At 45.0% G+C, this 22,613-nt stretch overlaps 2 protein-coding genes across 12 annotated transcripts in view; one reads left to right on the top strand and one right to left on the bottom strand.

Annotated features, from left to right (window-relative positions):
- Positions 1–4,867: 4,867 nt before the first annotated feature.
- PCED1B (PC-esterase domain containing 1B) lies at positions 4,868–17,815 on the bottom strand. Of its 2 annotated transcripts, none has more exons than XM_082742825.1 (2): positions 17,614–17,815; positions 4,868–6,475 (listed from the first exon to the last, which is right to left on the bottom strand). In XM_082742825.1, exon 2 carries the CDS (start codon positions 6,440–6,442, stop codon positions 5,144–5,146), a length of 1,299 nt encoding a protein of 432 aa, XP_082598951.1. In that variant the 5' UTR covers positions 6,443–6,475; positions 17,614–17,815; the 3' UTR covers positions 4,868–5,143. The 2 variants fall into 2 exon arrangements, with proteins under 2 accessions (XP_082598951.1, XP_082598950.1); XM_082742824.1 differs by lacking the exon at positions 17,614–17,815 and adding an exon at positions 13,355–13,434.
- The window catches only part of LOC309870498 (uncharacterized protein), a 70,583-nt gene continuing 57,848 nt past the window's right edge, over positions 9,879–22,613 (top strand). For 3 of the 10 annotated variants that reach the window (XR_014314622.1, XR_014314623.1, XR_014314628.1), the window contains exons 1-2: positions 9,879–13,106; positions 19,890–19,972. The gene's annotated coding sequence lies outside the window, so the exon portion shown is untranslated. Of the gene's footprint in view, positions 13,107–14,195; positions 14,476–14,567; positions 14,648–19,889; positions 19,977–22,613 lie in introns of those variants that run through there. The other 7 variants (XR_014314624.1, XR_014314625.1, XR_014314626.1 and 4 more) reach the window with 4 other exon arrangements.

Raw genomic sequence — 22,613 nt, 5'->3', positions numbered from 1 at the left:
TAGATATAACACTTATGGTTATATAGGAACATGTCCTTCTTTCCCACATACAAAATATTTAGGGATGAAATATCATGAAGTGATTTCCTTTAAAACATTTCAGAACAAGGATAAAGAAACTTTGGCAAAATGTTGACAATGGTTATACATTTGATTTATGGCTACATAAGTGGGACTATATGCTTCTTTCTACATTTTTGTGTGGAAGCTTCTAGAAAGGCAGATTCTAGGTCCACACTCTGGACCTACTGAGTCAGAAAGTTGGCCAGGGAGATAGCAGCAGTGATAATTTCACAGGCCTTCCAGGATATTCTGACAGACTCCAAATAAAGTTTGAGAACCTCAGTGCCTTAGGGCATGGTGTGGGTGGGAAGTAATGGATGCTAGGAAAAGGATCGTTGGGCAGTGTGGTGGAATTACTGAGATGAAGTATCATATCAAAAATGAGTCCATGTGATGTAGACATGGAAGTTGGAAGTGAAGATAAGAAGCCAGGTACCCCCCAGGTCTGAGAGCCATCACTGCAGCTTGATGGAGGGGACCTGCTCCAAGGCCAGACTAGACATCATAGACCACATGGCCTGGTGGTGTCTCTTCCTCATCGGGGGTTCTGGCTCTACCACAGCAGCTTCCATTGTGGGTGCTATCATTCTTCCAGGACAGGCCCCTGCTTAGAGATTTGGGACCAGCTCCTAAGAGTGTCGTTAAGTGCTGACAGAAGGTTCTGTGTTGAATGACTCTCATCTTCCCTGCACGCCTTACTCTGCAGGCTGGACTGGCCACACAGTCCCATTCTCTTCCTGGCCCAGCCACCTACCTGAGAGCAGGAAGAGGGCCATCATTCCTGGTCCTTTTCATCCTACTTCAGCTAATTAACCAATCTCAGACCTGTCACAGGCTTACCTAATAAATATTAGCTCACACTTGGGCACAGATTATAATGCTCCACTGAAAAAGGGCTTCATATTTAAAAAGTCACTAACAAGCCTTCTTTTCACTTACACCAACTATTTTATGTGGCATTCTCTAGAACGATCTTTCCCCAAACATGTTTTTTTTTGTTTGTTTTTAAGATTTTATTTATTTATTTGACAGAGAGAGAGACCACAAGTAGGCAGAGAGGCAGGCAGAGAGGAGGAAGCAGGCTCCCCGCTGAGCAGAGAGCCTGACTCGGGGCTTCATCCCAGGACCCTGCGATCGTGTCCTGAGACAAAGGCAGAGGACTAACACACTGAGCCACCTAGGCACCCCTCACCCCAAACATGTTTTCAAGAGAAAATGCATATGAAAATGGTCTGTGGCTCAAGAAATCTGGAAAATACTAGGCTACACGTGTTTAAACAAGTTCATTTCATGCAGAACTCAGAGCCTCTGATCCATTAAGAGCCATTGTGAGTTTTCACATGGGGCAGTTAGAGAACAAATCCAGGCATCCTTGCCTGTTGAATGCATGAATAGATGACGGTTCAGAGAGACATGGTTTAGGAAATCTTTCCTTAAAGTTTAATGTGTAAAATCTTGTGGAAAAACTATTTCTACGAATTAAGGAAGCAGTGATAAGAGGACTTTTTTGACATGATAGGAAGGAGATGTTTTCTAGAGTTTTAAGAGCAAGCATACAATTGTTTAAAATCATGGCAAATCCTTTTGACAGGAGCCTTGAAGTTCCAAGCTTTCAAAATAACTTACCTTTGCAGAATTCATGAACATAAATCTGTCTCTGCGAACAACTCCAGGAAATAACATCAATGTTACGATGGGTCCAAGTATCATGCAAGGCTGGGGCCCAGCAAACAAGAGCTTTGCGGCTAGCCAGTGGGGAGGGGGCTGCTCCCCACCCTATGGTAGGATAGATGATTCCATCTGTTTTCAAAGGCTGGGACTTGCTTTGTTTGTGCTTAGGAAAAAACAGTTACAGCTTGAAGTTTTGGCCTTCGACCTCACAGTATACCTTATTCTAGAATAAGGTGAGAATCATATGCTGCTTAGATAATGCTAATTTAATCATTAATTTTACTTTATCTTCTTTTTCCAGAATACAAGAGTCAAGTGAAAAAAGCTTTGAGCGCTGTCAGTTCTTGAGGCCGGAGAAGCCGAATGAACCTTGCATTGTAAGTCTGAACAATAAAGCAATAATTTCTCTCATAACTGTTGAATAAGTTAGGCTCTTTTTTTTTTTTTTTTTTTTTACCAGAACAAGAGGTTGACTGCATTGCTAGATTTCTTGATTTAAGGAGCAAGGTAGCAATAGTAAACATGGGCAAAGAAAGCTCAGGGCTGGAACAGAAAGGCCAGGAAAGGTATGAAATTAGCACTGAGGAGGTTCTCAGGCTAATCCTATGGGGATGAAGAGGTTCAGGGTGTGATAGCTACCCAGGATTACTTAGATCAAGTTATGAGAGAATTCTAGAGACATTTTTCTAAAATGATCAAATACAGCTCAATTCTAATATAAATTGTTTTTGTGAGTACACAACATGAATTATGTTCTTGAACGTTTATCTGAAGTAAATATACTTGGACACCTTCCTTGCCAAGCGCTATGCTGTGAGACATTGGGAGTTCAACAGTGAACAAGACTTACAGAGCTTACTTCCTGGAGGAAGGGGCTAATGAGCAACTACTGAAGCCTCGAATGAAGGGGGTAAGCAATACAAGGAAAGAATGGGTGCCATGATTGATCCTAATGGTACTTGTAGCTGAAATGGTCCTGAAAGGCATTTTAGGAGGGGACTTAAAAAGTGGGGATGGCAGGATGAAGAGTTAGAACAAACAGGAAGTAGGGGATACGGAATATTCCAGGTAAAGAGAACAGCAAGCACAACGACCCAAGTTATGAAAGGGCTTCGCGGGTTGTATACGAACAGAAAGAAGCCCAGTGTGGCTGAGAGCATAAAGGTCAATAAAGAGAGTTCCAGAAGACGACATTGCAGAGGCCTGATCATGTAGGACAGCAGGAGACCCCATATAGATTTTGTTTGGGGGTAGCGGATTTTTGACTTTTGAGCTCCAGAACTGCTGGGAGAAGAAATGTGTGTTGTTTTAGGTCACCAAGTTTGTGGTAATCATTATAGCAGCCCTAGGACATTAATACACCTGGGCAGGAAAAGATTGTCCCGGAGTCTACCTGCACCCCTCCCCATCGGAGAGAAACAGGACTGTTCAGTGATTGGTGCAATTTAATCCGTAAGATAAGATAGTGGATTCCTCATTCATTCAATGTCTACTCCTCAGTACTGTGTCCCTAAGAACTCAGTCTCCTTGTCTCATCTGGCATGATCAGATTAAGAAGGAATACACACTAGCCTAACTCATAAGAGATATAAATCACACCACTGATTTATTGATTTATTCACGAAAATAGAATTTACTCAGATCAGCCCCTAAGCCCTGCTTTGTCTTGCTTGGGAAACGTAAAGTAAGAATGAGCCGACGTGTTTATCTTGAGGGCTGATGTTAGCAAATCTCACAGCCTTGTGCATTCACCTCCTCCCTGGGATTAGAACATTGACATTGGCTAGATAGGCGCTCTCTCTCTGGACTTTGCTGGGATGTTCTGGCAAATTCTGATTTGCTGGTACCACCTTTCTTGCGTCCTTGATGGTTGTTATCCAGCCATTTCAGGAATATTCCTTCGATGTGCTACAATGATTCCACGGACAGCACCTCCTCAGGGACCTGGGTCACGGTGTCACCAAGAACACCTGTATGCCACCTCCTCATTCCCTCATGGATTCACTCAAGAAACATTATTCAGTACTATGTGCTACACTTATACCAGGATTTGAGACAAAGGTGAGTGAGATGAAGGTCTTATCCTTCACAAATTTTATGGTTTTTTGGTAGATTAACAGTTGCTGTGTATTTCTCCTATAGAGAACTGATTTCGTCTATTTTTTGTGATTTCAAATTTCAATTTTTCCAGGGTAACATTTCCTGACACTGTCAACTTCAGGAATGGTCCAATTGAGGACTTACAAACCAGTGGAATCAATTCAATGAAATAATCTATGACTCAGACAATGTTAGTCATGTCCTGTTTTGACTATCTTATACAAGTATTAACATTTCACGAGTCTAGGATGATAAAGGCCCTAGCATATTAAGTCTTCATGATGTTAACATTTCCACAAAACAGTAAAGAGATGGCCACGGCCGCCTGTCAGAGTTGTGCGCTGGTGGCCCCTTCCAACCAGTAGTTTTATTCTGTAACGGTGATAGATGTTGTCATCGAGTGCAACTTAACTTTTTTCTAATTTTCTCAAGTCCCAAACATGAGACTCTTCAAAGAAATCACCGTCCTGAGCATGCCATGCATTCTACATACATTGCATAACTAATCAGTAAGCTTCTGGAACTATGGAAGCATAGCGGTTTTCACCATCATTTTCATAGAAAGACAATGTTTGGTTAACTGTCCCTCTTAGTGTGACATTACTGCGGTAGCAATCAGTCCCCATGGTCTGAAAGTTCATGTCAGTCAGAAATTTGTATAGACTAGGAAAGACTTGTGGAAGAGGGATTTTTTTGTGACCTAGGACAAGTCACTCACCTCTCTTAGCTTGTTTCCTTGTTTGTGTCAGTTAAATATCATTTATTTAGCTTTCCCGGTTTTACAATTCAATCACTCTTTGAGAAACTCTGGAAAATACCATAAAAAGTTCAAGTTCTTTTGTTGATTGGTAAGGAATCAGGTCCAACTTACGGAAACCTTCCGAACGATTTTAGACAAATTCCACTTTGAGTAGTTTATCGTAAAGTAGATGCCATAAACAGTCAGCAGATACTGTCCTTGCTTTTTAGGAAGCTAATTCTTAATGGAAGGGAGAGGCACTATTTAAATATAGACACACCCGAAACCCACTACTTTCATGAAACAACTTTTTTATTTCCATTTTCTGTTTACAAAAAAGAGAAACAGAATAGGGAGTGGGGGAGGTGGTAATAATGCTTGGTCACCCCCAGAGAATAGAGGAAGAGGCCATAGTCAACAAAAATGGAGAAGGCTGCCCTTCCCTGCCATTACCGGTGAAAGCAATGACTGAACTAAAGTCCGAGCACGGACCAAAGGCTTAAGTTAACAAGGTCCGTCTGTCTCGGGGAGAGTCAGATGATCTGTCCAGTCCACGAACATGAGGAGGGTTTACTGAGGCCTTGGCTGTGGGCGGGAATGGGCCCGTCTCCTGGAAGATCTCGGCCGCCGACCCCAGGGCGTATAGGGGCCACGAGACACAAAGCGCGGGAAGCCCCTATGAACCACAGGGAATCGCTGCAGATAGGGTACGGGGCCAGGGGGCACCGGGGACTGAGGATAGATCATGAAGTCATCTTCAGAGGATGATCCTGTCTGGGTCGGTGAGAGGACATCTGAATGGAAATAGTTTGAGTTCTGATCCGCCTGGAAAGGCTCGTCTGAGGCAAAATTCGTATCTTGGGGACAAAAGAGGAACCGCGGCATCACCGGGTGGAAAGTAAAGGGATGAGGCTGTGGGGGCAAGGGCAGGCGGGGAGGCTGGGGCAGAGGCAGAAGGGGACTCGGGAGTAGGGGGCCGCACCTTGAGGGCGGGAAGGCCCGTGGAGCCCTGCCAGCCTGCCTCCTCCTCTGAACGCCCCGGCCGCGTCCCCCCATCGCTGGGTCCAACGGGATCCACGCACTCACACTGTCGCGCTGCGGCAGCTCCACGCCCCAGGCGTCGGCCACGTGCGCCAGCAGCAGCTGGGAGAGGTGGCGGTGCGCGCGCTCGTTCCAGTGCACACCGTCGCGCTGCAGGTGCTGCTCGGCGTGGCGGAAGTGGAAGTGCAAGTCCAGCACGTCGAAGCCGTGCTTCTTCGCCTCGATAGAGCTGTAGAAGTTGGCTTCAATGACTTGGACCCTCAGGGAGTCATCCCCAGGCTGGTGCTCGGGCGGCAGGAAGCCCGCCGTGATCTGCTCGCCCACGGGCATGGCCGTGTTCCACACCAGCAGGCACGACTTGGGCAGCACCTGGCCAAGGAGCCCGAACAGGCTCTCCAGGTTCTTCAGGTAGCTCTGCCAGGAGTCCGGGCCATACCTGGACAGGTCCCAGAGGCACGAGTTCATGATGATCACATCCGGGTGGCCGTGCTCGCTGGACTGCAGCTCCTGCAGGACGTCCTCCAGGTAGCTGGAGTAGACGCGCGTGAGGAAGTAGAAGCGCACCAGGTGGTGGTTGTCGCAGAACTGGCGGACCTCCCGGTACTGGATACCATTGTGCATGGGGCCCATCTGGCCTCCGTCCACCAGCTTGTCCTTTTCAAAGCTCACCTCCCCCTTGGTCTTGAGCTGGTTGGTAGTGAGCAGGCAGTCCTTCTGCAGCAGGAGCACCAGGTCCTTGTACACCGCCCTTTGGACGGAGTCTCCCAGGATGACCACGAACTTGTTGTGGAGCAGCTGCTGCACTTCGGAGGCATACAGGTGGACCATGGCGCCCAGGGCATGCAGCAGGTCTTCAGATCGCTAGGATAGAAGGAGAGAGTGGCTGGGGGGGGAGGGTTCTCGAGGAAGGGGATGGAGGGTTGGCCTGGGAGTGGGAAGACAGCAAGAAGGGAGCCCTGCTTGGCCACGCCTCACCTTGACCTGTGAACCCCTGCCCTGTGGCTCTTGGGAGGCCGGAGTTCCACCAGGTCTGAAGCGGCCAAACCCCAGGCCCTCCCCTGGCTAGAGGGGAAACTGCCTCTGGGAAGGCAGCTCCGGTGTCTGACCCCTGGAGAATGGGGAGGTAGACTTTGCAGCTACTTCACAATGAAGATGGTGAGTGAGAAAGGATGTGGGAACGCTGTGATACGTTAAACTGAAGAGGTTACATGCCATATTTCACATGTGAGGTCTGTGTTGCTGGAACTATAGGAAACGTATCATTGAGAGAAAATATGCAAAAACAGAGCTTTTAAGAGAAAAGTAGGATAACGGGTGACTTGCCTTCCCTCCTTTTCTGTAAATATACTTTATATAATTGTATGTTTCTTTTAATAACTTCAAAAGAATTCAATGAAATGCAACAAACAACAGAAAGGAAAAGTATGGGGCGCCTGGGTGGCTCAGTTGGTTGAATGTCCACCTTCAATTTGGGTCATGATCCTGGGTCCTGGGATCAAGCCCCATGTTGAGCTCCCTGCTCGGCAGAGTCTGACTTGTAAAAAAGGGCATTAACACTGGAAATAATTCACATGTTACAGCTGTAATATTCTTTGCTTTCCATAGGAAGACGATCAGAATATGCCATCCCCAAATAATGACATTTTAAAATAAGGATTATTTTGAGCTGAAAGCAACTAAGAATCAGCAGACACATGAAAAGTTCTCCGCTTTAATGCAGTGTATAAATTTCCCTTTGAGGCAGGTGCTCCTTCCCCACCAGGAGGAGAAGAGTCAAGGAAGACAGGGAGCTGTTGACACCAAGATGAGTTTGCATAAGCTGACTTTACTAAAATAACCCCGATTATCTATTAGTTCCGCTATATATTTCTGAGTTTTCACAATTCATCATCCCAAGAAACCCAAACCGGTTTTCCCTTTGTTAAAATGATATGTAAGCCCCTGAATCGGCTTCTTTGTATTTCTACTGTGTGAAGTCCTGTGCACATAAATATTGGTAAAAATCGTGGGCTATTTCTCCTTTTAACTTGTCTTTAGTTGACAGGGCTCCAGACACAGAACCTAACAGGGTAGAAGAAGAGTTTTTCCTCCTGAGCACTTTGCATAAAACATTGAGTTGTGAAACTCATCTTCAAAACTTTATTTTAAAGTTGTCATTTATAACCATATCCATTAATGAATAAAAGGTAAAAACACACTTCAGTATCACCAACAGATCTCACATGGGGAAGAATACGGCGTCCACTCACACTTACACAGAAGCCAATAAAATCCACTGTGGCTTGATATTCGTAGGCTTTTAGGTATCAGTAGGCATTTTAAGAGGGGTGGATGGATAGCTATTATTAAATTACAGTTTATCAAAGCTATATTATTTGTGGTTTTAAATGGGTACAACTACAAAAATAAAAACATGAACATGGGTGGTCTCTAAGAGTTGCCCTAAGAGAACAGTTGAAAATACTGGTTTATTTTTCCCCCAAAGAATCTTCAGTCCAATGTTTTTGTTATCAGAAAAAAGAAAAAAAAAAAAAAAGCTTAAAAAGAGGATAGAGCTCATTGCAGTACAACAAAATAACACCTTAAGCGAACTCCAGATCCCTCTGGGGCTCAGGCATGTTCCTTTGGAATGATTTCTCATACTTGTTAGGTGTCTACTTGGCGCTCCCCAGAGGGGGTATAAAAATGAGTACAACCTGCTCCCTTTAGGAGCAGATCAGAAACAGTCAGTGGTAACTATGACACAAAGTGCTAAGAGCCATGAACACAGAAAACAGGTGCTGAGGACTTTCAGGGGCTTTGTGAACAAAAGTACTCCCCTGCCCCAGACTCCAGTCTCCAAGGTGCAACGGGAAGGGGGAAACCTCCTCCCAGAATTTCCCCGGGTTCTCATGGTGCCACTCGTGTGTTCTCTCTGGGCTGGCACTCTGCTCCCAACCTGGGCCTCATCCCCTAAGATACTCAACACCATCCCTTTCCATTGGAGTACTCTCCCTGCGGTGAGTGGGCAGCTCTGATAACCTGGTGGCCCTCTAGACTGGGACTCATAGGCGGGAGTCCAATCCACCACTCAGATGCTGTGGGAAACAGAGAAACTGAAGTATACTGGTGAAGAGCACTGCTTTGGGAGCGACACTACTTGGGTGTGAATCCCAACTATTTACCAGCTCTTCATCCTTGGGCACTTACTTAGTCTTTCTCTGCCTCAATTTTCCTCATCTGCAAAATAGGACTTTGAGTGTCCGCTTCAGATTTCACGGGAGGACCCAATATAAAATGGTTAGAACAATCCCTGACCAGTAGTAAGCATGGATAAGGGTTAGTTAGTTATAATTATGGAGCAAGTTTCAAAATACCGGGTTAATCAACTATTAAGGGTGGGGGGCGGATTTACAGGGTTTTTCCTGTTTGTCTAGCAGGGTTCTGTGCTGAGCCAATGAGATAATCCAAGGGAAAGATTTCAAATAAAGTAAAATGAATGTTTGTTGAATGGCTACCGGAGGCCAGCTGCTTTACAAATGTAATTCTATTTATGAGATAATTTTTATCATTTCCAATCTATAGGGAAGGACATCGATGCGATGGAGCTAAAATCTAAAAACCACCGACACCAAAGTCGGTCTCTGTTGGGAGCGCTCCTTCATAGCAGAATGCCAAGTAGGCTGGTCTGAATGGAAAAGCTTGGCTCCTGTTAGGGAGGTGTTTGAAGACAAGACAGAAGAGTGCTTTGGTGTGTCTTCAAGGCACAGGCAGGCAACCATTTCCTCTGCCTGCCCAGGAGAGGTGGTTTATGTGCACAGGGGAGGTGGGGGGAGGGGACTATGAGTAAGAGTATACATATTTCATCCCCTACCTTAATCTCTACCAAGAGACATGTCAAAATAAGTGACCTGGATTTTAGAATAACCAAAGCACAATTCTGCAGACTCCTAGGCCTTCTGAGTGTGTGAGGAAACCTGGCTGCCCTGTGTCCCCACCAGGGAACTTAACCCACCCAGATAATGTACTAAGAGCTCGGAGTCAAAACTGGGCAAAAAGGTCTCCCTAGGAATTTCTCATTGTTCTTCTGCGGTGGCACAGGCAAGCGGAACAGACTGTGGAAAAGAAGGGAGGAGGAAATGACTGGAAAGAGCACTCTAGTTAGAAGTTACACTGAAAAGGAAATTCATGAAATTCTTGATCAAGAGCACCACTGACTGTAACAGGATTAACTAATCAGACAACCCCGGGACTACAACCCTGGGAAAGAATCGCTTAAAAAAGATACCAAGCACTACATAACAAAACCCGACAAGGGAGGCCTGGGTGGCACAGTTGGTTAAGCGGCTGCCTTCCACTCAGGTCGTGATCCCAGGGTCCCACATCAAGCTCCGTGCTCGGCAGGGAGCCTGCTTCTCTCCCTGCCTCTGCTGGCTCACGTGCGCGTTCTCTCTCTCTCTCTCTGACAAATAAATAAATAAAATCTTAAAAAAAAAATAGCATTAACAACAACAACAAAAAACCAACAAAACCAAAGTGCTTGGGGGTCGGGGTTGGTGAATGAAGAATAAATCAGGGCTAACTCTAAAAACAAAGGTTGGTAAATTTCATTTTCAGAGCTCTTTTTATTTCCAAAAAACTGAAACAAAAGAGGGATTTGAAAACAGATTATTGGTCTTTCAAGCCTAGGCTTGTTTCTTCGCTTCAAATTTGCTGAACTCACTTATTAGTTTGGGTAGCGATTTTATAAATAAGAGTGACTCACTCACTCATTCATTCAATAAAGATCATTGTGAACCCGATACTGTACCAGGTAGAAGGACTAAGTGTGAAAAGCCAGTCTCTTCTTTTAAGAGCAGAAGCAAGGGAAGGGATACATAAGAGGCAAATATGGAAGGTGCTAGCAGCTACAAAGGATGAATGCAAATGAGGAGGGGAAGCCTGCTGGAGGAGTCAAGGGGGGGGGGGGATGGGCCCGTGAGCCTTGCAATCTGCGATTCCAACCTCAAATTAATACCTTTTTGTTTTTTTTAAAGAGTTTCGTGGTGATTCCTGAAATCATATTTTTAAGCTGGTTCCATGGGTTCTATTTGGACTTTGACTAAAGCTCTGACAGAAACATACATTAATAATGGCTACTACTATAATAAATGACTTTCAAGCATGTTTCTTAGATTTCTTTGGGGGTAATTAATTTTTTAATAGCGTCATAAGCCACGACTTATAAATCACTGACTATTGCTGTATAACTATCACATACCAAACATGTAACATTTGCTTCTCATTAATCAATTGTTGTAGAAATTAGGTTAATTTTTTTTTCTTTTCTTACTGATCTTTAGTTACAGGAAAACAGACACAGAAATAGGTCAGTGGCCCTAGAGACCCTGCAATGAAGTCTTAAATCAGAGGTAATCCCTAACGATTAGGATGTTGTCTTGATTAGTTGTAGGAAGTACCTGTAACTAGTTTATAAAGTTTCTTGCAGAAGACTAACCATCTTAAGGCAACATTATCCTGGGACTATAAATAGTTCACTTCCTTCTAACTGCATTTTTGGTAATCAAATCAATGTTCTGAACTTTCCAAGATTCCCTTACATTTTAATGGAATAGATGGTACAAATACAGTAATTTTTCAGGAATTCGCCTTAATGTGTTGGCATCTGTTTAGTTTTTTCTAAGTAGGCTTTCAACTTGTCAAAAATTAAATTGCATGCCATATAAAGTTTTCAAAGAAGAAAAACAATTCAAACTTCTCTTTGGGAAAGCTTAATGAATGGCCTGAGGTTTGCTGATTGCTCAAGAAATTCATCTTTTGCTCTGGGCCAAGTCAGCTAACACATACTCTTCTATAGAATGCAAAAAAGGGGGAAATAATGCAGGCCTACTATTTTTAAAAAGTAGTTTTAGGAGTAAATTTTAAAAAAACACATAAAATAAAAAACACAAAGTATTGTGAGGTGCTATGGTAAATAATGGCAAATCATTTGCAACTTAACAGCCAGGAGCAAGTCCAATTCTAATCCCCCCACTCCAAATAACCTCTCCCCTGAAAGAGGGCTCTCAGCTGGGCAGTCCAATTAATTCAGCAAAAATTTAGAGTACACCTGGGTCTATATGGGGCCCTGACAGCTGTCATTCTGCAAATTTGACTCATCTCCCTCCCCCACTAACTACTGTCAGGTTTCCTCTACCCCATCCCGGTATCACCCAACCCTACCATATGGCCCATATTTCTACCTTGCCTATTCAGGGAGTCCTCACCACGCTAACCTCTCAAACACACGTGATGTAAATGGAAATCTGAAACTTCAAAGTGGGTTCCACATAACTACAAGTTTTCCTTGTGAAGGCAAGAATCCCTGCAGACCTATTCCAGTATCATCACCATCCCTACAGAGCCACCACCTAAAATCTGTGATTCTTTCGCAATAAAATACCCACAGAAGAATTTCACATGCTTTAAGAGTCTGAAAGTTACCAAGTTTAAAAATCTGTAAGGGGGAGGGGTGACGCCTGGGTGGCTAAGTTAAGCGTCTGCCTTGGGCTCAAGTTATGATCTCAGGGTCCTAGGATCCAGTCCCACAGCGGGCTCCCAATTCAGCAGGAAGCCTGCTTCTCCCTCTGCCTGCTGCTCTCCCTGCTTGTGCTCACTTGCTCTTTCTCTCTGACAAATAAATAAATAAGATCTTTAAAAAAAAATTTAAAAACCCATAAGGGAGCACATTTTTTTCCCATAGTGATAGGTTAACAGAAAATGTTCCCATGGACTTTAAAAAGAAACATAGGTAACATCCTTTACGAATGAAGTGGGGGTGCATAGTAGGTAACCTCTCCAAAAAAAAAACGAAAGATAAACTTATGGAGCCTTTATTCAAAGAGACCCATTAAAAAGCAACACGAAGTGCTCGCTTCGGTAGCACATATTCTACAAAGCAACACCAGTAACAGCTCTTGTTTTACGAAAGGATCTCCTAAAGTTTGAAAGTATTTTAAATTTTTAATATTTTAAATATTTAGAGTTAAAAAATATTTTAAACTGGGTGGCTCAGTGGGCTAAAACCTCTGCCTTCGGCTCAGGTCATGATCCCAGGGTCCTGGGATCGAGCCCCACATCCGGTTCTCTGCTTGGCAGCGAGCCTGCTTCCCTTCCTCTCTCTCTGCCTGCTTCTGCCTACTTGTGATCTCTGCCTGTCAAATAAATAATAAATAAAATCTTGAAAAAAATTTTAAAAAACCAAAGCAGTTCTTATAAACAAAAATAGGATTTCTATCCTGTACAGTCTTTGACGAACTTCCACATTCTGGTCTCAAACCATTATTTAAACGACATCCGCTAACTCCCTTCCCATTACTCCCCGAAGACTGCAAGATAACGGAAAGGCAGGGAGTGGGCTTTCCCTTACAGCAGACAATGAAGATAGACGTGGACTCTGGCCCCAAACAGCTGTGAGCTCTTGGGCTGACTGCCCACAGTGCTGAGCCACCGTTTCCTCTGGTGTCAAACAAGGGTAAGTAAGATCGCCTACTGCACTGAACAGTGCAGAGGGAAAAGAGATCACATCAATGTCTTTGAAGGGCCTAGTACGGTGCCTGCGTTGCCTTAGGCACCTTTAAACCTTGGGCACAACCACCTCTCCCCTCAGGGACCCCGGAAAAAACCCCAAGCCTGCAGACAGCACCTCGCTCCCTGTTCCCTCCATGGAACCTTCCAGCCCACACTCCCCATCTCCTCCCTCCCACAGGGGCAGAGCTTTACCTCCTCAGGTGTAAAGGTAGCTCCTCAGCTCAGGTGGCTCGCCCTTCCACCTTCTCAGGAACTCTGCTCCAGAATGTCCCCTGGAGAGCGGATAATTACGCATTCTACTTTTTCTCCCCTCTCCTTCGGCTGAGGCTGATCCCTTCCCTTAAGCACTAAACACATTCTGGTTTCTTGTTTTAGAAAAGAAAGGAAACTTCTTTGACTCCACCTCCAGACAGTCCTATCTTTTACTTCCCCTTCAAGGCCACTTTCAAAAAGAGTTGTTTGCACTGCCTGTGGCTGGGTCCTCACCTCCCACTCACTCCTCCTCTTACTTTAATGCTGCTTTTAACTCCACCAACCCGCAGAAATGGTGGTCAGTAAATGACCAGTGACTTCCCCACCGCCCCTGTCAATGCCCCCCCCCCGTCCTTATCACCCCAGCCTCATTCCCAGCTCCTCAGGGGGCCAGGGTCCCCCCAGGGTGACTCCCTTTGGATAACTGCCCGAGACTGACACCCTTGTCTCCCGGCTCACCTCCCCCAGGATCCTCTTGTCAGTTTCTCTTTCTCGGACAATTCCCCAACTGTTGGTCTCTCTCGGGACCCACTAATCGTCTCCTTTCTTCTTTTCTTCAACCTTCTTTCCCTCGGTAAGTCCGTCCACTCTCACGGCATCCATCAACACGGTGATCACACTTCTCACTTCTCAATTTGCCCTACACGGTTCTGGCTTACCAGCCCCCTGCCCCGTTCACCCTGCGCAGTTCTTAAGGGCACCCCTCCCCCGACCAAAAAAAATCCCACATCGGATGGAAACAAATTATTCGGTCTCCTTATCAATCACCATTTGTATGCAGATGACTCCTGAATTGTGGCAAAGCCCAGCGGCTCGGAGGGGGGCCTCCGGAGTCAGCCCCCTGGGTTTACATCCGGTTGCACTGCTTGCTCGCCTCTGCGACCCCAGGCAGCTTAAGTAAAATTTTTTTGCACTTCAGAGCCCTCATCAACAAAACGAGAACAATATTATGAATTGAGGGTTACTTGAACAAAGCCATTAGCGTGAGGTCTGCCGTATTTTTAAGTGCTCAACACATTTAGCCAGCCCAAACTTTTCTCCTGAGTTCCAGACCTATTCAGGTGAGTAGAATAAAGTTCCCAGGGGGCGGGGAGGGAGAGGGGGCAAGAAGGAACCGTCTGTGTGGGCCTCTTATCACTTTCAAATTCTCTAGACGCCCATTTATCCTACCATCAAACTGTGGGTGAATTCCTGAGATAATTCTCTTGTGACCTTTGGACAATCTTCCTAAAGGTAAAAACCGATCATCTGTGGGAATGGCGGCGGTGTATTCTTGCTTCCCGTTTTCCGAGAGCTGCTGTTATCATGTATGGGGCAACAGTGGTTGGGGAGAACCAGGTGGAAATAACCTCTGTTTCTGAAATGCTTGTATCAAGGGATTTTTTATGGTTCATGACCGCGGCTGCTTCCACTATTCCTGAAAAATCTCAAAATCCTTGAATGAGAGCCTGGATGGAGAACAGTTCAACTATTTCCTGGCATTAAAAAAATGAGATGTAATTCTTGAGGATAGGCTTTAGGGAGGAGGATGTTGCAATCTATTTTGGGAAGCTGAGCCCAGTGACCAATTTCACCTCTGTTTTCTTAGATTTTATGATGAACTTTTTTTTAAACTTTCCATTAATTCCTCTTAATTCTTAAAGAAGTGTGTCTTCACTTTGAAAGACTTCTAAAATGGTCTGTTAAGTTGTGTTTGCTTACCTAAAAGGTGATCATCTAGGGTTTTGACTTTACTGCCTTCACTTTCATTTGGTATGCTAGCCTAACTCCCAGCATTTTGTAATGAGAAACTTTGTTTTTTAAACTAGTAGATGACCCTTCGTCCTTTGCAGCTCCCCAACCCCTGTGGATGAGCTTTGGAGCCCGTGCATCCCCAGAGAGCTTTTTCTCATCTCTTCGTCTTTGCTCTGTGGCTTAGCGTCCATGTCCCCTAGCCCCTTCCTCTACTGAAATTCTGTTTCTGCCTTAAGATCCAGCTTGAATGCAGGTCTGTCTGAAAGTCTTTTTCTCCCTAGAGAAATCTGGTTCTAATGGTGACCCACTTTAGAGAGCACTTGGTTCTAGTTTGTACTATGATTAACCATCCATGTGTCCTCCGAACCCGGTATAGCCTAGTCCTGGATGGCAGAGGTGGGTCTCACCCATCCTGCTATCCCTTGCGGCCCAATGCCTTCCGCATACTGGTTAGTATTCACTGAACAGTTACTATGTTCAAGTCTTCTCTCTGCCCACAACCTGGTGAGGTAGAAACTCTTATATTCTCCATTGTATGGAGAAGGAAACTGAGGCTTGGAGAGGTTATGTACATCACCCAGGGCTGTCCAGCCAGCGAATGACAGAACCGGTCTGTCGTTGCCAATGAATCTTCTGATGGATGAGATCAGCTTCAGATATTGTTTTGTTTCTTTAAGGAGGAAATATGGCTCCACAGCCTGAGCTTTTAACCCCAGCCGTAAATATTAGTGGAGATGGAGAGGAAAAAATAGTCTTATCTAGAAAAAAAATATTTGCATCTCGTTTTCCTTTTCATTCTCTGTTGAAAAACAAAGCCATGTTTTTGTACACAGCTTTAAGTTTTTCCTTTGAGGAGACAGAGCGGGGATGAAGTTAACTTTAGGTGCGCCCGGATCACTGATAGTTAACTGTTCCTCCTTGTGAGTCCCTGGAAAAGTCAGTGCTGCGCTAAAGCTCTCTTTGTGCCTCAGGTTTTTTAGACTTAGGCAGACTACTCCAGATCCTAACCGGTGGTTGAACAGAAAGTTCCCACGGTTTGAAAGGAAGGGGGGAGGAGGAGCCAGTGATGACGAAGTTGCTTTCAACTGATGGACAGGTTGGATTCTGAAAATTCTGTCTCCAGGAATGGCCACAAAAGCCAACTGAAGGGGGGATGTGAACGTGAGGCCTCAGCCTGAGGCCGAGTCGGCAGGCTGGGGGTTCGCTATGTCCAGAGCTCTCTTTATCTCTGTGAGAGATGCTCACTTCAGCTTTTAAACGGGAGAAATGGCCTCCAGTGCTTATCCAATGCTTTAAGAGCAAAAGCTCTTAAAATGGAGATTCTTTTATTATTGCTGTTATTCTTGTTAACAATGTAGTATCTGAATGCAATAGTGCTTCTATGAGAAAAAAAGGGTTTGAATTTGAAAAGGGAATTCTAAGAGTCAGTCTCTGTCTGCCTTCTCCCTCGTCATACTATGTTGTAGAAAGTTCTTGGAAGGCCTGAGTTCCCACTGCTCTGGGTGCTGGCAGCAGGACTGAGGATTTTGCCCGTTCCGAACGCTATGGCTTGGAACCAGAAGAGGGGCAAGGTTCAAGGGGTGAGAAATTCAGTTGGAGAAAGGAATGTCTGCACTCAGTCTGACACTGGCTTTTCCCCAGTCATGTTTTCTTCCCTTCAGCAGAAGTTTGGACCCCTGAGCTGCTTTTCCTACTGTCACATTCAGCCGTGCTCTCAACTTCTCCCCTGTCCCTTCTAACAAAATCAGGTCAGCAGCCTGGAACTGCCTACCTTAGGGTTCATTGTGGAAATCAGATGAGATGCTCTGTAAACTTTATAAATGTTAATCATTGTTATTCTGAGCCACCTTAGCACGTCTAAGGGATGGGTTTCACTAGTTAAGAGAGCTTTCCGGTTGAATGGAGGCCTTAGTTTATTATTTAGAAACGCTAATTTCACCTGTTATTCCGTAATGTTTAGTTTAGTATCCACATCACCCCGTGTGCTCCATGTTTCAATTATCTCTTCACTCCTCCTAAGAACCCTGTGACATCGGTATTATCTTTTTCTCCTTTTTACACACCCGAAAAATTGTTTGGAAGATTGAATCATCCGCCCAAGGCCATCTGTTTTATAAAAAGCAGAGCTGGAAGTCAAGACTGACGCCAAGCCTCTGTGGTCAACCACAACCTACAAGATTGCATAGACAACAGATGCTTCTTGTCCTTTCTCTTGTTCACAACTGTCTGTCTCTCTTTACTGTACGTTTTCAGAGATAGAGTAGTTTATCAATCACGAATCCTTCTCCTTACAAAACAACACTTGTCTTGTTCCGGCTGTCCAGTTAAGTGGGGGTAGGGTGAAGGGGTTAGGTTGGTGATTCCGCTCTAGAATAAGTGCCCAAAAAGGGAGGAGCCTAAGAAAGGCTGCTTAGAAATATGAAATGAATGCTTAAAATCAAATGGGAAAACTGCAAAGTACTTACTCATTAAAGTAAATGGTGATAAAAGTGTACCTCTCAGTTGACTCTAGATCTCTTCCCTGGACAGATTCCTTTGTCCGCTGTCGATCCGAGGGCCAGGTTTGAAGAGCCCAGAGCCCCGGCTGCTAGGCAGATAAGTTCACCTCTGCGTGCTGCTAGTTTCGCAAGCCAGCGGCTGGGGAGAAGATGCCATTTCCGGTGGTATCTGAGGCAAATGACACGAGTCAGCATTTACTTCTTTGCATTAGGAAGCGGAAGACTAATGACCAAAGCTTGAAGATATGACCCATGTGAAAACACAAAGTGTCAAGTAAACCCCAAATGTAGCATTCTCCTGGAATCTGGGGCTGAGCTGGTTTTCATTTCACATTTCTCAGTAATTTGGGCGTAGTTTATATGGACTCTTAAACTTCGTTCTGTCTTAACAATTCAAGACCCTGGGCTCTTCCTACCTGTGTGTGTTCCCCCTTGAGAAAGCAGAGTGGGGAAGAAGAGAAAGATGGGCGGGGAGGGCAGAGAAAGAGGAAATGAGAAAAGGGAAATGATGAGAAGATCGCCCCCTTTTCTAATTAATTTTTCATAGTAATAATCCTGCACTTTTGTGTGCTGCATTGGTTTACATGGGCGCTTTCAAATCCTTTCCCTTGACCCTCCAAGGCCATGTGGAGGAGCAGCCCAGGCAACGGCCACAGAGGATGACAGGACCCAGTGAGCTCATAACCTGGCAGACACACAAGGACCTGCTGATCCCCCCACCCCTTCCACAGGGGTTTGGGGAAACCCCCAGGGAACTGGAGGGGGGGGGTCTTCCCCTGGGTTAAGATAAGCGCCTGGCTTTGTTTTCTGGGGTCTGAAAGGACATGATTTGGAGGCCAAGAAATACCCCCTTCCTACAAATACCACGATGAAAGCGAAGGAGGGAAAGAATCAGAAGAAAGGAAAAAGGAAGAAATGAGGCTCTAAAAAAAGTTTCCCCCCAAACTGTGAACCGTCTATGGTGTTTTCAACACTTTAGGACTGAGCATTTCCTCACCAAGTAATAAGCTCCAAAACAGTTCAGAAATTCACGCCCTCTGCACTTAGTTTTTATTTGTTTAATTGTTTGTTTTTTAATACTGTGCTGTTTGGGTCAACCGGCCTATAAAAGCAGCCCAGCTGCCCCTTCTTGAGAAATGTCGTTTCACATTACTTTGTTGAATACTTAGTGTGTGGCTCACGAATTCCACCCATCACACATTGTTTTTATTCTCTCACCAATAACCATAAACCAGGTTATTTTGCATTTTTTTCCCATGGTTTTTCATACACTCGTTACGTGTCTCAAGGCAAGGCTGCATCTAGAACCTAATGACTTCATTAGGTGACTTCAGCATTTTAAAATTCAGAGCCGTGTATTACATAACTGAAAATTGGCCATTATTTGATTCTAGAAATGAAGTTTCAAATCTCTGCAGTTCTCCAGGTTCCAGCTCGTCTGTGCATCGTGAGAGTGAAGGGCTTTGTGAGGTCTTAGGGGAAGATGATCAGAATTGGTGTAATTCTAAGACCAAAGAACAGAGGATCTGGAATGATGCAGATGATAATCTTGCTTATCCTCTTTGCATTTAAAATAAAATTGTCTGAGACCAAACAGCAGATTTTCCACCGATTTTCTTACTTCTAGGAACTTATTACGGTATGTGGAGACAGTATACTCTGCTACTCTTCGGGTCCCATTTCGTGTTCCGTCGCTCCGAGAGCTGGCTTGCTTCCTTTGCCACCTAAGGTCGTCCCCTAAATGATAAGGAATACGGATGTTTGTAGAAGGTTTTACACTTAGAATCTCAAAAGAGACCCCGCTTATCAAGTCAGGCAAGCTCTAATCATTAATCTTTCCCATTGCAGATGGTGGAACTGAGGCCCGGAGCAAAACCAAAAGACTTTGCCTTGACTGAGTGCTCAGGGCCTGGGTACACTTAGGGCTGTGGGGTGGGACCGTGGGGTAGGACCGTCGGGTGTGTCCGCTTCACTGCCCTCTGGGTGGGAGGACAGACAAGGCACACTGCCATTGTTATTTTGCTTATTTTCAGAAGGTCCTTAATCCTTATGGCACAGAACTTCAAAAGGTACAGGTCATATGAGTGACAGGTCCTTTCTCTTTATTTGTTCCCACCCTCATTTGTCCTTCCAGAGGTGATGCGGTCATGGGCTTCTTGTCTGTTCTATCGATCACCTGTAGCTCTCGGGAGTATTTTGTTCTTCCTTTCTTCTTAAGGAGTCAACTTCCCTTTGTATTGCAGGCAGATGTCTGGAAAGAAGAATACGAACGCCGCTTGGAACAGATGTTAACCTGTAGAAAGTCTTGGGTAAACGGGTCATCCAGGTTGGTCCGAATATCCAGATGTTTGAAACGTTACAGAAAACACGTGGCTCACGACAGGCTGTGCAAAGGGGTTAGGTGAAGTTCATGCCTAGGGGCATGGCCCTCAGAACTGACCCAGGCCCTCGTACCCTGTCTGGGGATTGCTTAAACCTTGATATGGATTTGAGATACGGTGACTGCTTATCTGTTGATGGTGTGAATTGAAGTCAGAGCTATGAAGCTGTGAATACAGGAGCTTTGGGGCCACACAGACTTGGGTTTGGTAACGAATTTTGTGGTTAATGGCTGCATGATGTTGGTAGTCACCAGTTTTGTGGCTTGATTTTTCTCGTCGGCAAAATAATGACAGGAACAATCACTACCTAGATGCAAGGGTTAAATGAGAAGATAGACCCAGAGTGCCAGGTATATAGTAATGTATGATAATATATGTCCAGATCACTATCTGGCCCATCCACTAGTTCTTTCATTCAGTAAGTAAGTAATTGTGGTAGACGCTGTTCTAGGTGCTAGAGATACAGCTGTGAATAACATATTTAAAACAAAATAAAACAAAACAAAAAGCCTTAGCCCTAAGGAGTTGACATTTGGTTGGGGAAGTCAGACAACTGAAAAATAAATAAATAAATAAATAAGTAAAAGAAAATGTTAGGTAAAAGAGGAACATGATTGTTGGATGGGGAGGATGCAGGGGCTGTGGGTTGGAATTTTAAATGGGGTAGTGATGGGGTTTGAGACCCACTACCCCAGAATACAGCACCACAGCATGCCCAATATTTTAAGCCAAAGGGGCTTCTGAAATGGCAGGTGCTAGAATGACCCTGGGGCCTCTCCTGAGGCAGGTCACAAGGCCCTCCTCTAACCCTGAAGAAAGTGGCAGTGTCCTTATCTCCAAAGACACCAGGACTCAGAGAGGAATCCAAACAAACAGGCTTTGTTAAGTTCCCCCAGTTTATAACCCTTAGCTGGTACCATCTGTCTTACCGGTCTTCATCAAACCCAGAGTGAAAAACACTCAGGCTTAACCTTGCTTTGTGTCTTCATTTCTGTTTCCTTCCTTCCTAAGATTTATTTATTTATTTGAGAGAGAGAGAGAGAGAGCAAGAAAACGGGACACAGGGGAGAGAGGGAGAGAGAAGCAACTTCCCCACAGAGCCCCACAGATCAAGCCTGGTGTGGGGCTTGATCTCATGACCCTGAGATCATAACCTGAGCTGAAATTAAGAGTCAGATGCTTAACCGACTAAGCCACCCAGGCATCCCTCTTCTGGCTAATATGTATGCTTTTCTGTAGTCAATCTGTCTTTTGTTACAGAGACCCAGCTGAGAACCTCGAAGGGATAAAAGTCCCTTTGCCATTTGAGCAAAATCCAGAGGGAGGAGGTGGAAGTACCCTATAGGAATCTGGGGGAAGGAAGCTCTGAACAGAGAGAACAATGAAGAGGTGAGTATGACTAGCGTAGAGTGAACAAGAGAGGCAGACACAGGAGATGGAGTCAGAGAAGAAAGGGAAGTAGGCCGGGAACCATTGAAAAGACTTGGGCTTTTACTCTGGGAGTCATTGTGAGGGGTTTGGGCAGAAAATTCCCACCATCTACTACAGACTGTGTGGAGCAGGAGTGAAAGCCAAGAGACTATTTCAGAGGTTAGTGAATAATACAAGGGTTGAGGCTTGAACCAGAGTGATGCAGCTGAGAAATGAGAAGCTGTCAGTTTTCCGGGCCCATTTTGAAAATAGAGGTGGTAGAATTTCTCTGTGGAGAGAAGAGGGGGTATGAGAAAAAGGAGGGAAGGCAAGTCTAGCTCTGTAGTTTTGGGCCTGAACAACAGGAAGGATGAAGTTGCCATTTACTCAGATGGAGAACATTTAGGAGAAACAGGTTTGGGAGGTGGAAGACAAGAGTTTGATTTGGGGCTTGTTACATTTGAGATTCCTTGTATACATCTACACTGAGATGTTGAATGGGGATTTTGATATACGGGTCTGGAGTTGGAGGGAGTGGGCCAGGCTGGAGGTATCCGTTTGGCTTGGATACTGTCACCGGTGGAAAAGGTGAAGCTAGGGAGGAAAAGGGGTTTGAAAACTGAAACCTACAGTAGAGGAAGAACTCATACAGGAGCCTGAGAAGGAAGAGTCAGTGAAGCAGGAAGAAAAGGAGGAGAGTGGGAGGTTCTGGAAGCAGAGGGGGAAGAGTGTTTCAAGGGAGGACTCAAGACACATTGTGTCTGAGATAGTTGCTAAGTCAAATAAGATATTCAATGATTGGTTGTGAAGAACGCTGGTGACCTTGGCTGAGTGGTAGGGACAAAGGCTGCTTTGAGCGCTTAAGAAAGACTGAGAGGGGAATCAGAGAAGGGGTTTCATTGTAAATAAAGGGAAGTAGAAAATAAGAAGTTAGCCAGAAAGTGTGGGAGCCCAGGGCAGGATGCCCCAAAATATGCCACAATGGTATAAGGATTATTTTTAATGAACGTTATGTAAGAAACAGCCTGTATAACAAAAACAGCCTGACCGTCCAAGGTCTCTAGAAAGGAGGTTATAAATCTCCCATGTGAAAGGTACCCTCCCGACACCGGGAGGGAGAGAGACGACCTTATCATCAGAGGCAGGGAATTCAGGGCCGAAGAAGCCTCCATAAAC

The sequence above is a fragment of the Mustela nivalis genome, assembly GCF_964662115.1.
Source record: "Mustela nivalis genome assembly, chromosome: 7".
Lineage (NCBI taxonomy): Eukaryota > Metazoa > Chordata > Mammalia > Carnivora > Mustelidae > Mustela > Mustela nivalis.
The sequence above is the reverse complement of the archived record's forward strand: the minus strand, read 5'-3'. Positions and strand labels throughout refer to the sequence as shown.

Coding starts and splice junctions, on each gene's coding strand:
- PCED1B (XM_082742825.1), bottom strand. CDS start 6,442: ATGGTCCACCTGTATGCCTCCGAAGTGCAGCAGCTGCTCCACAACAAG.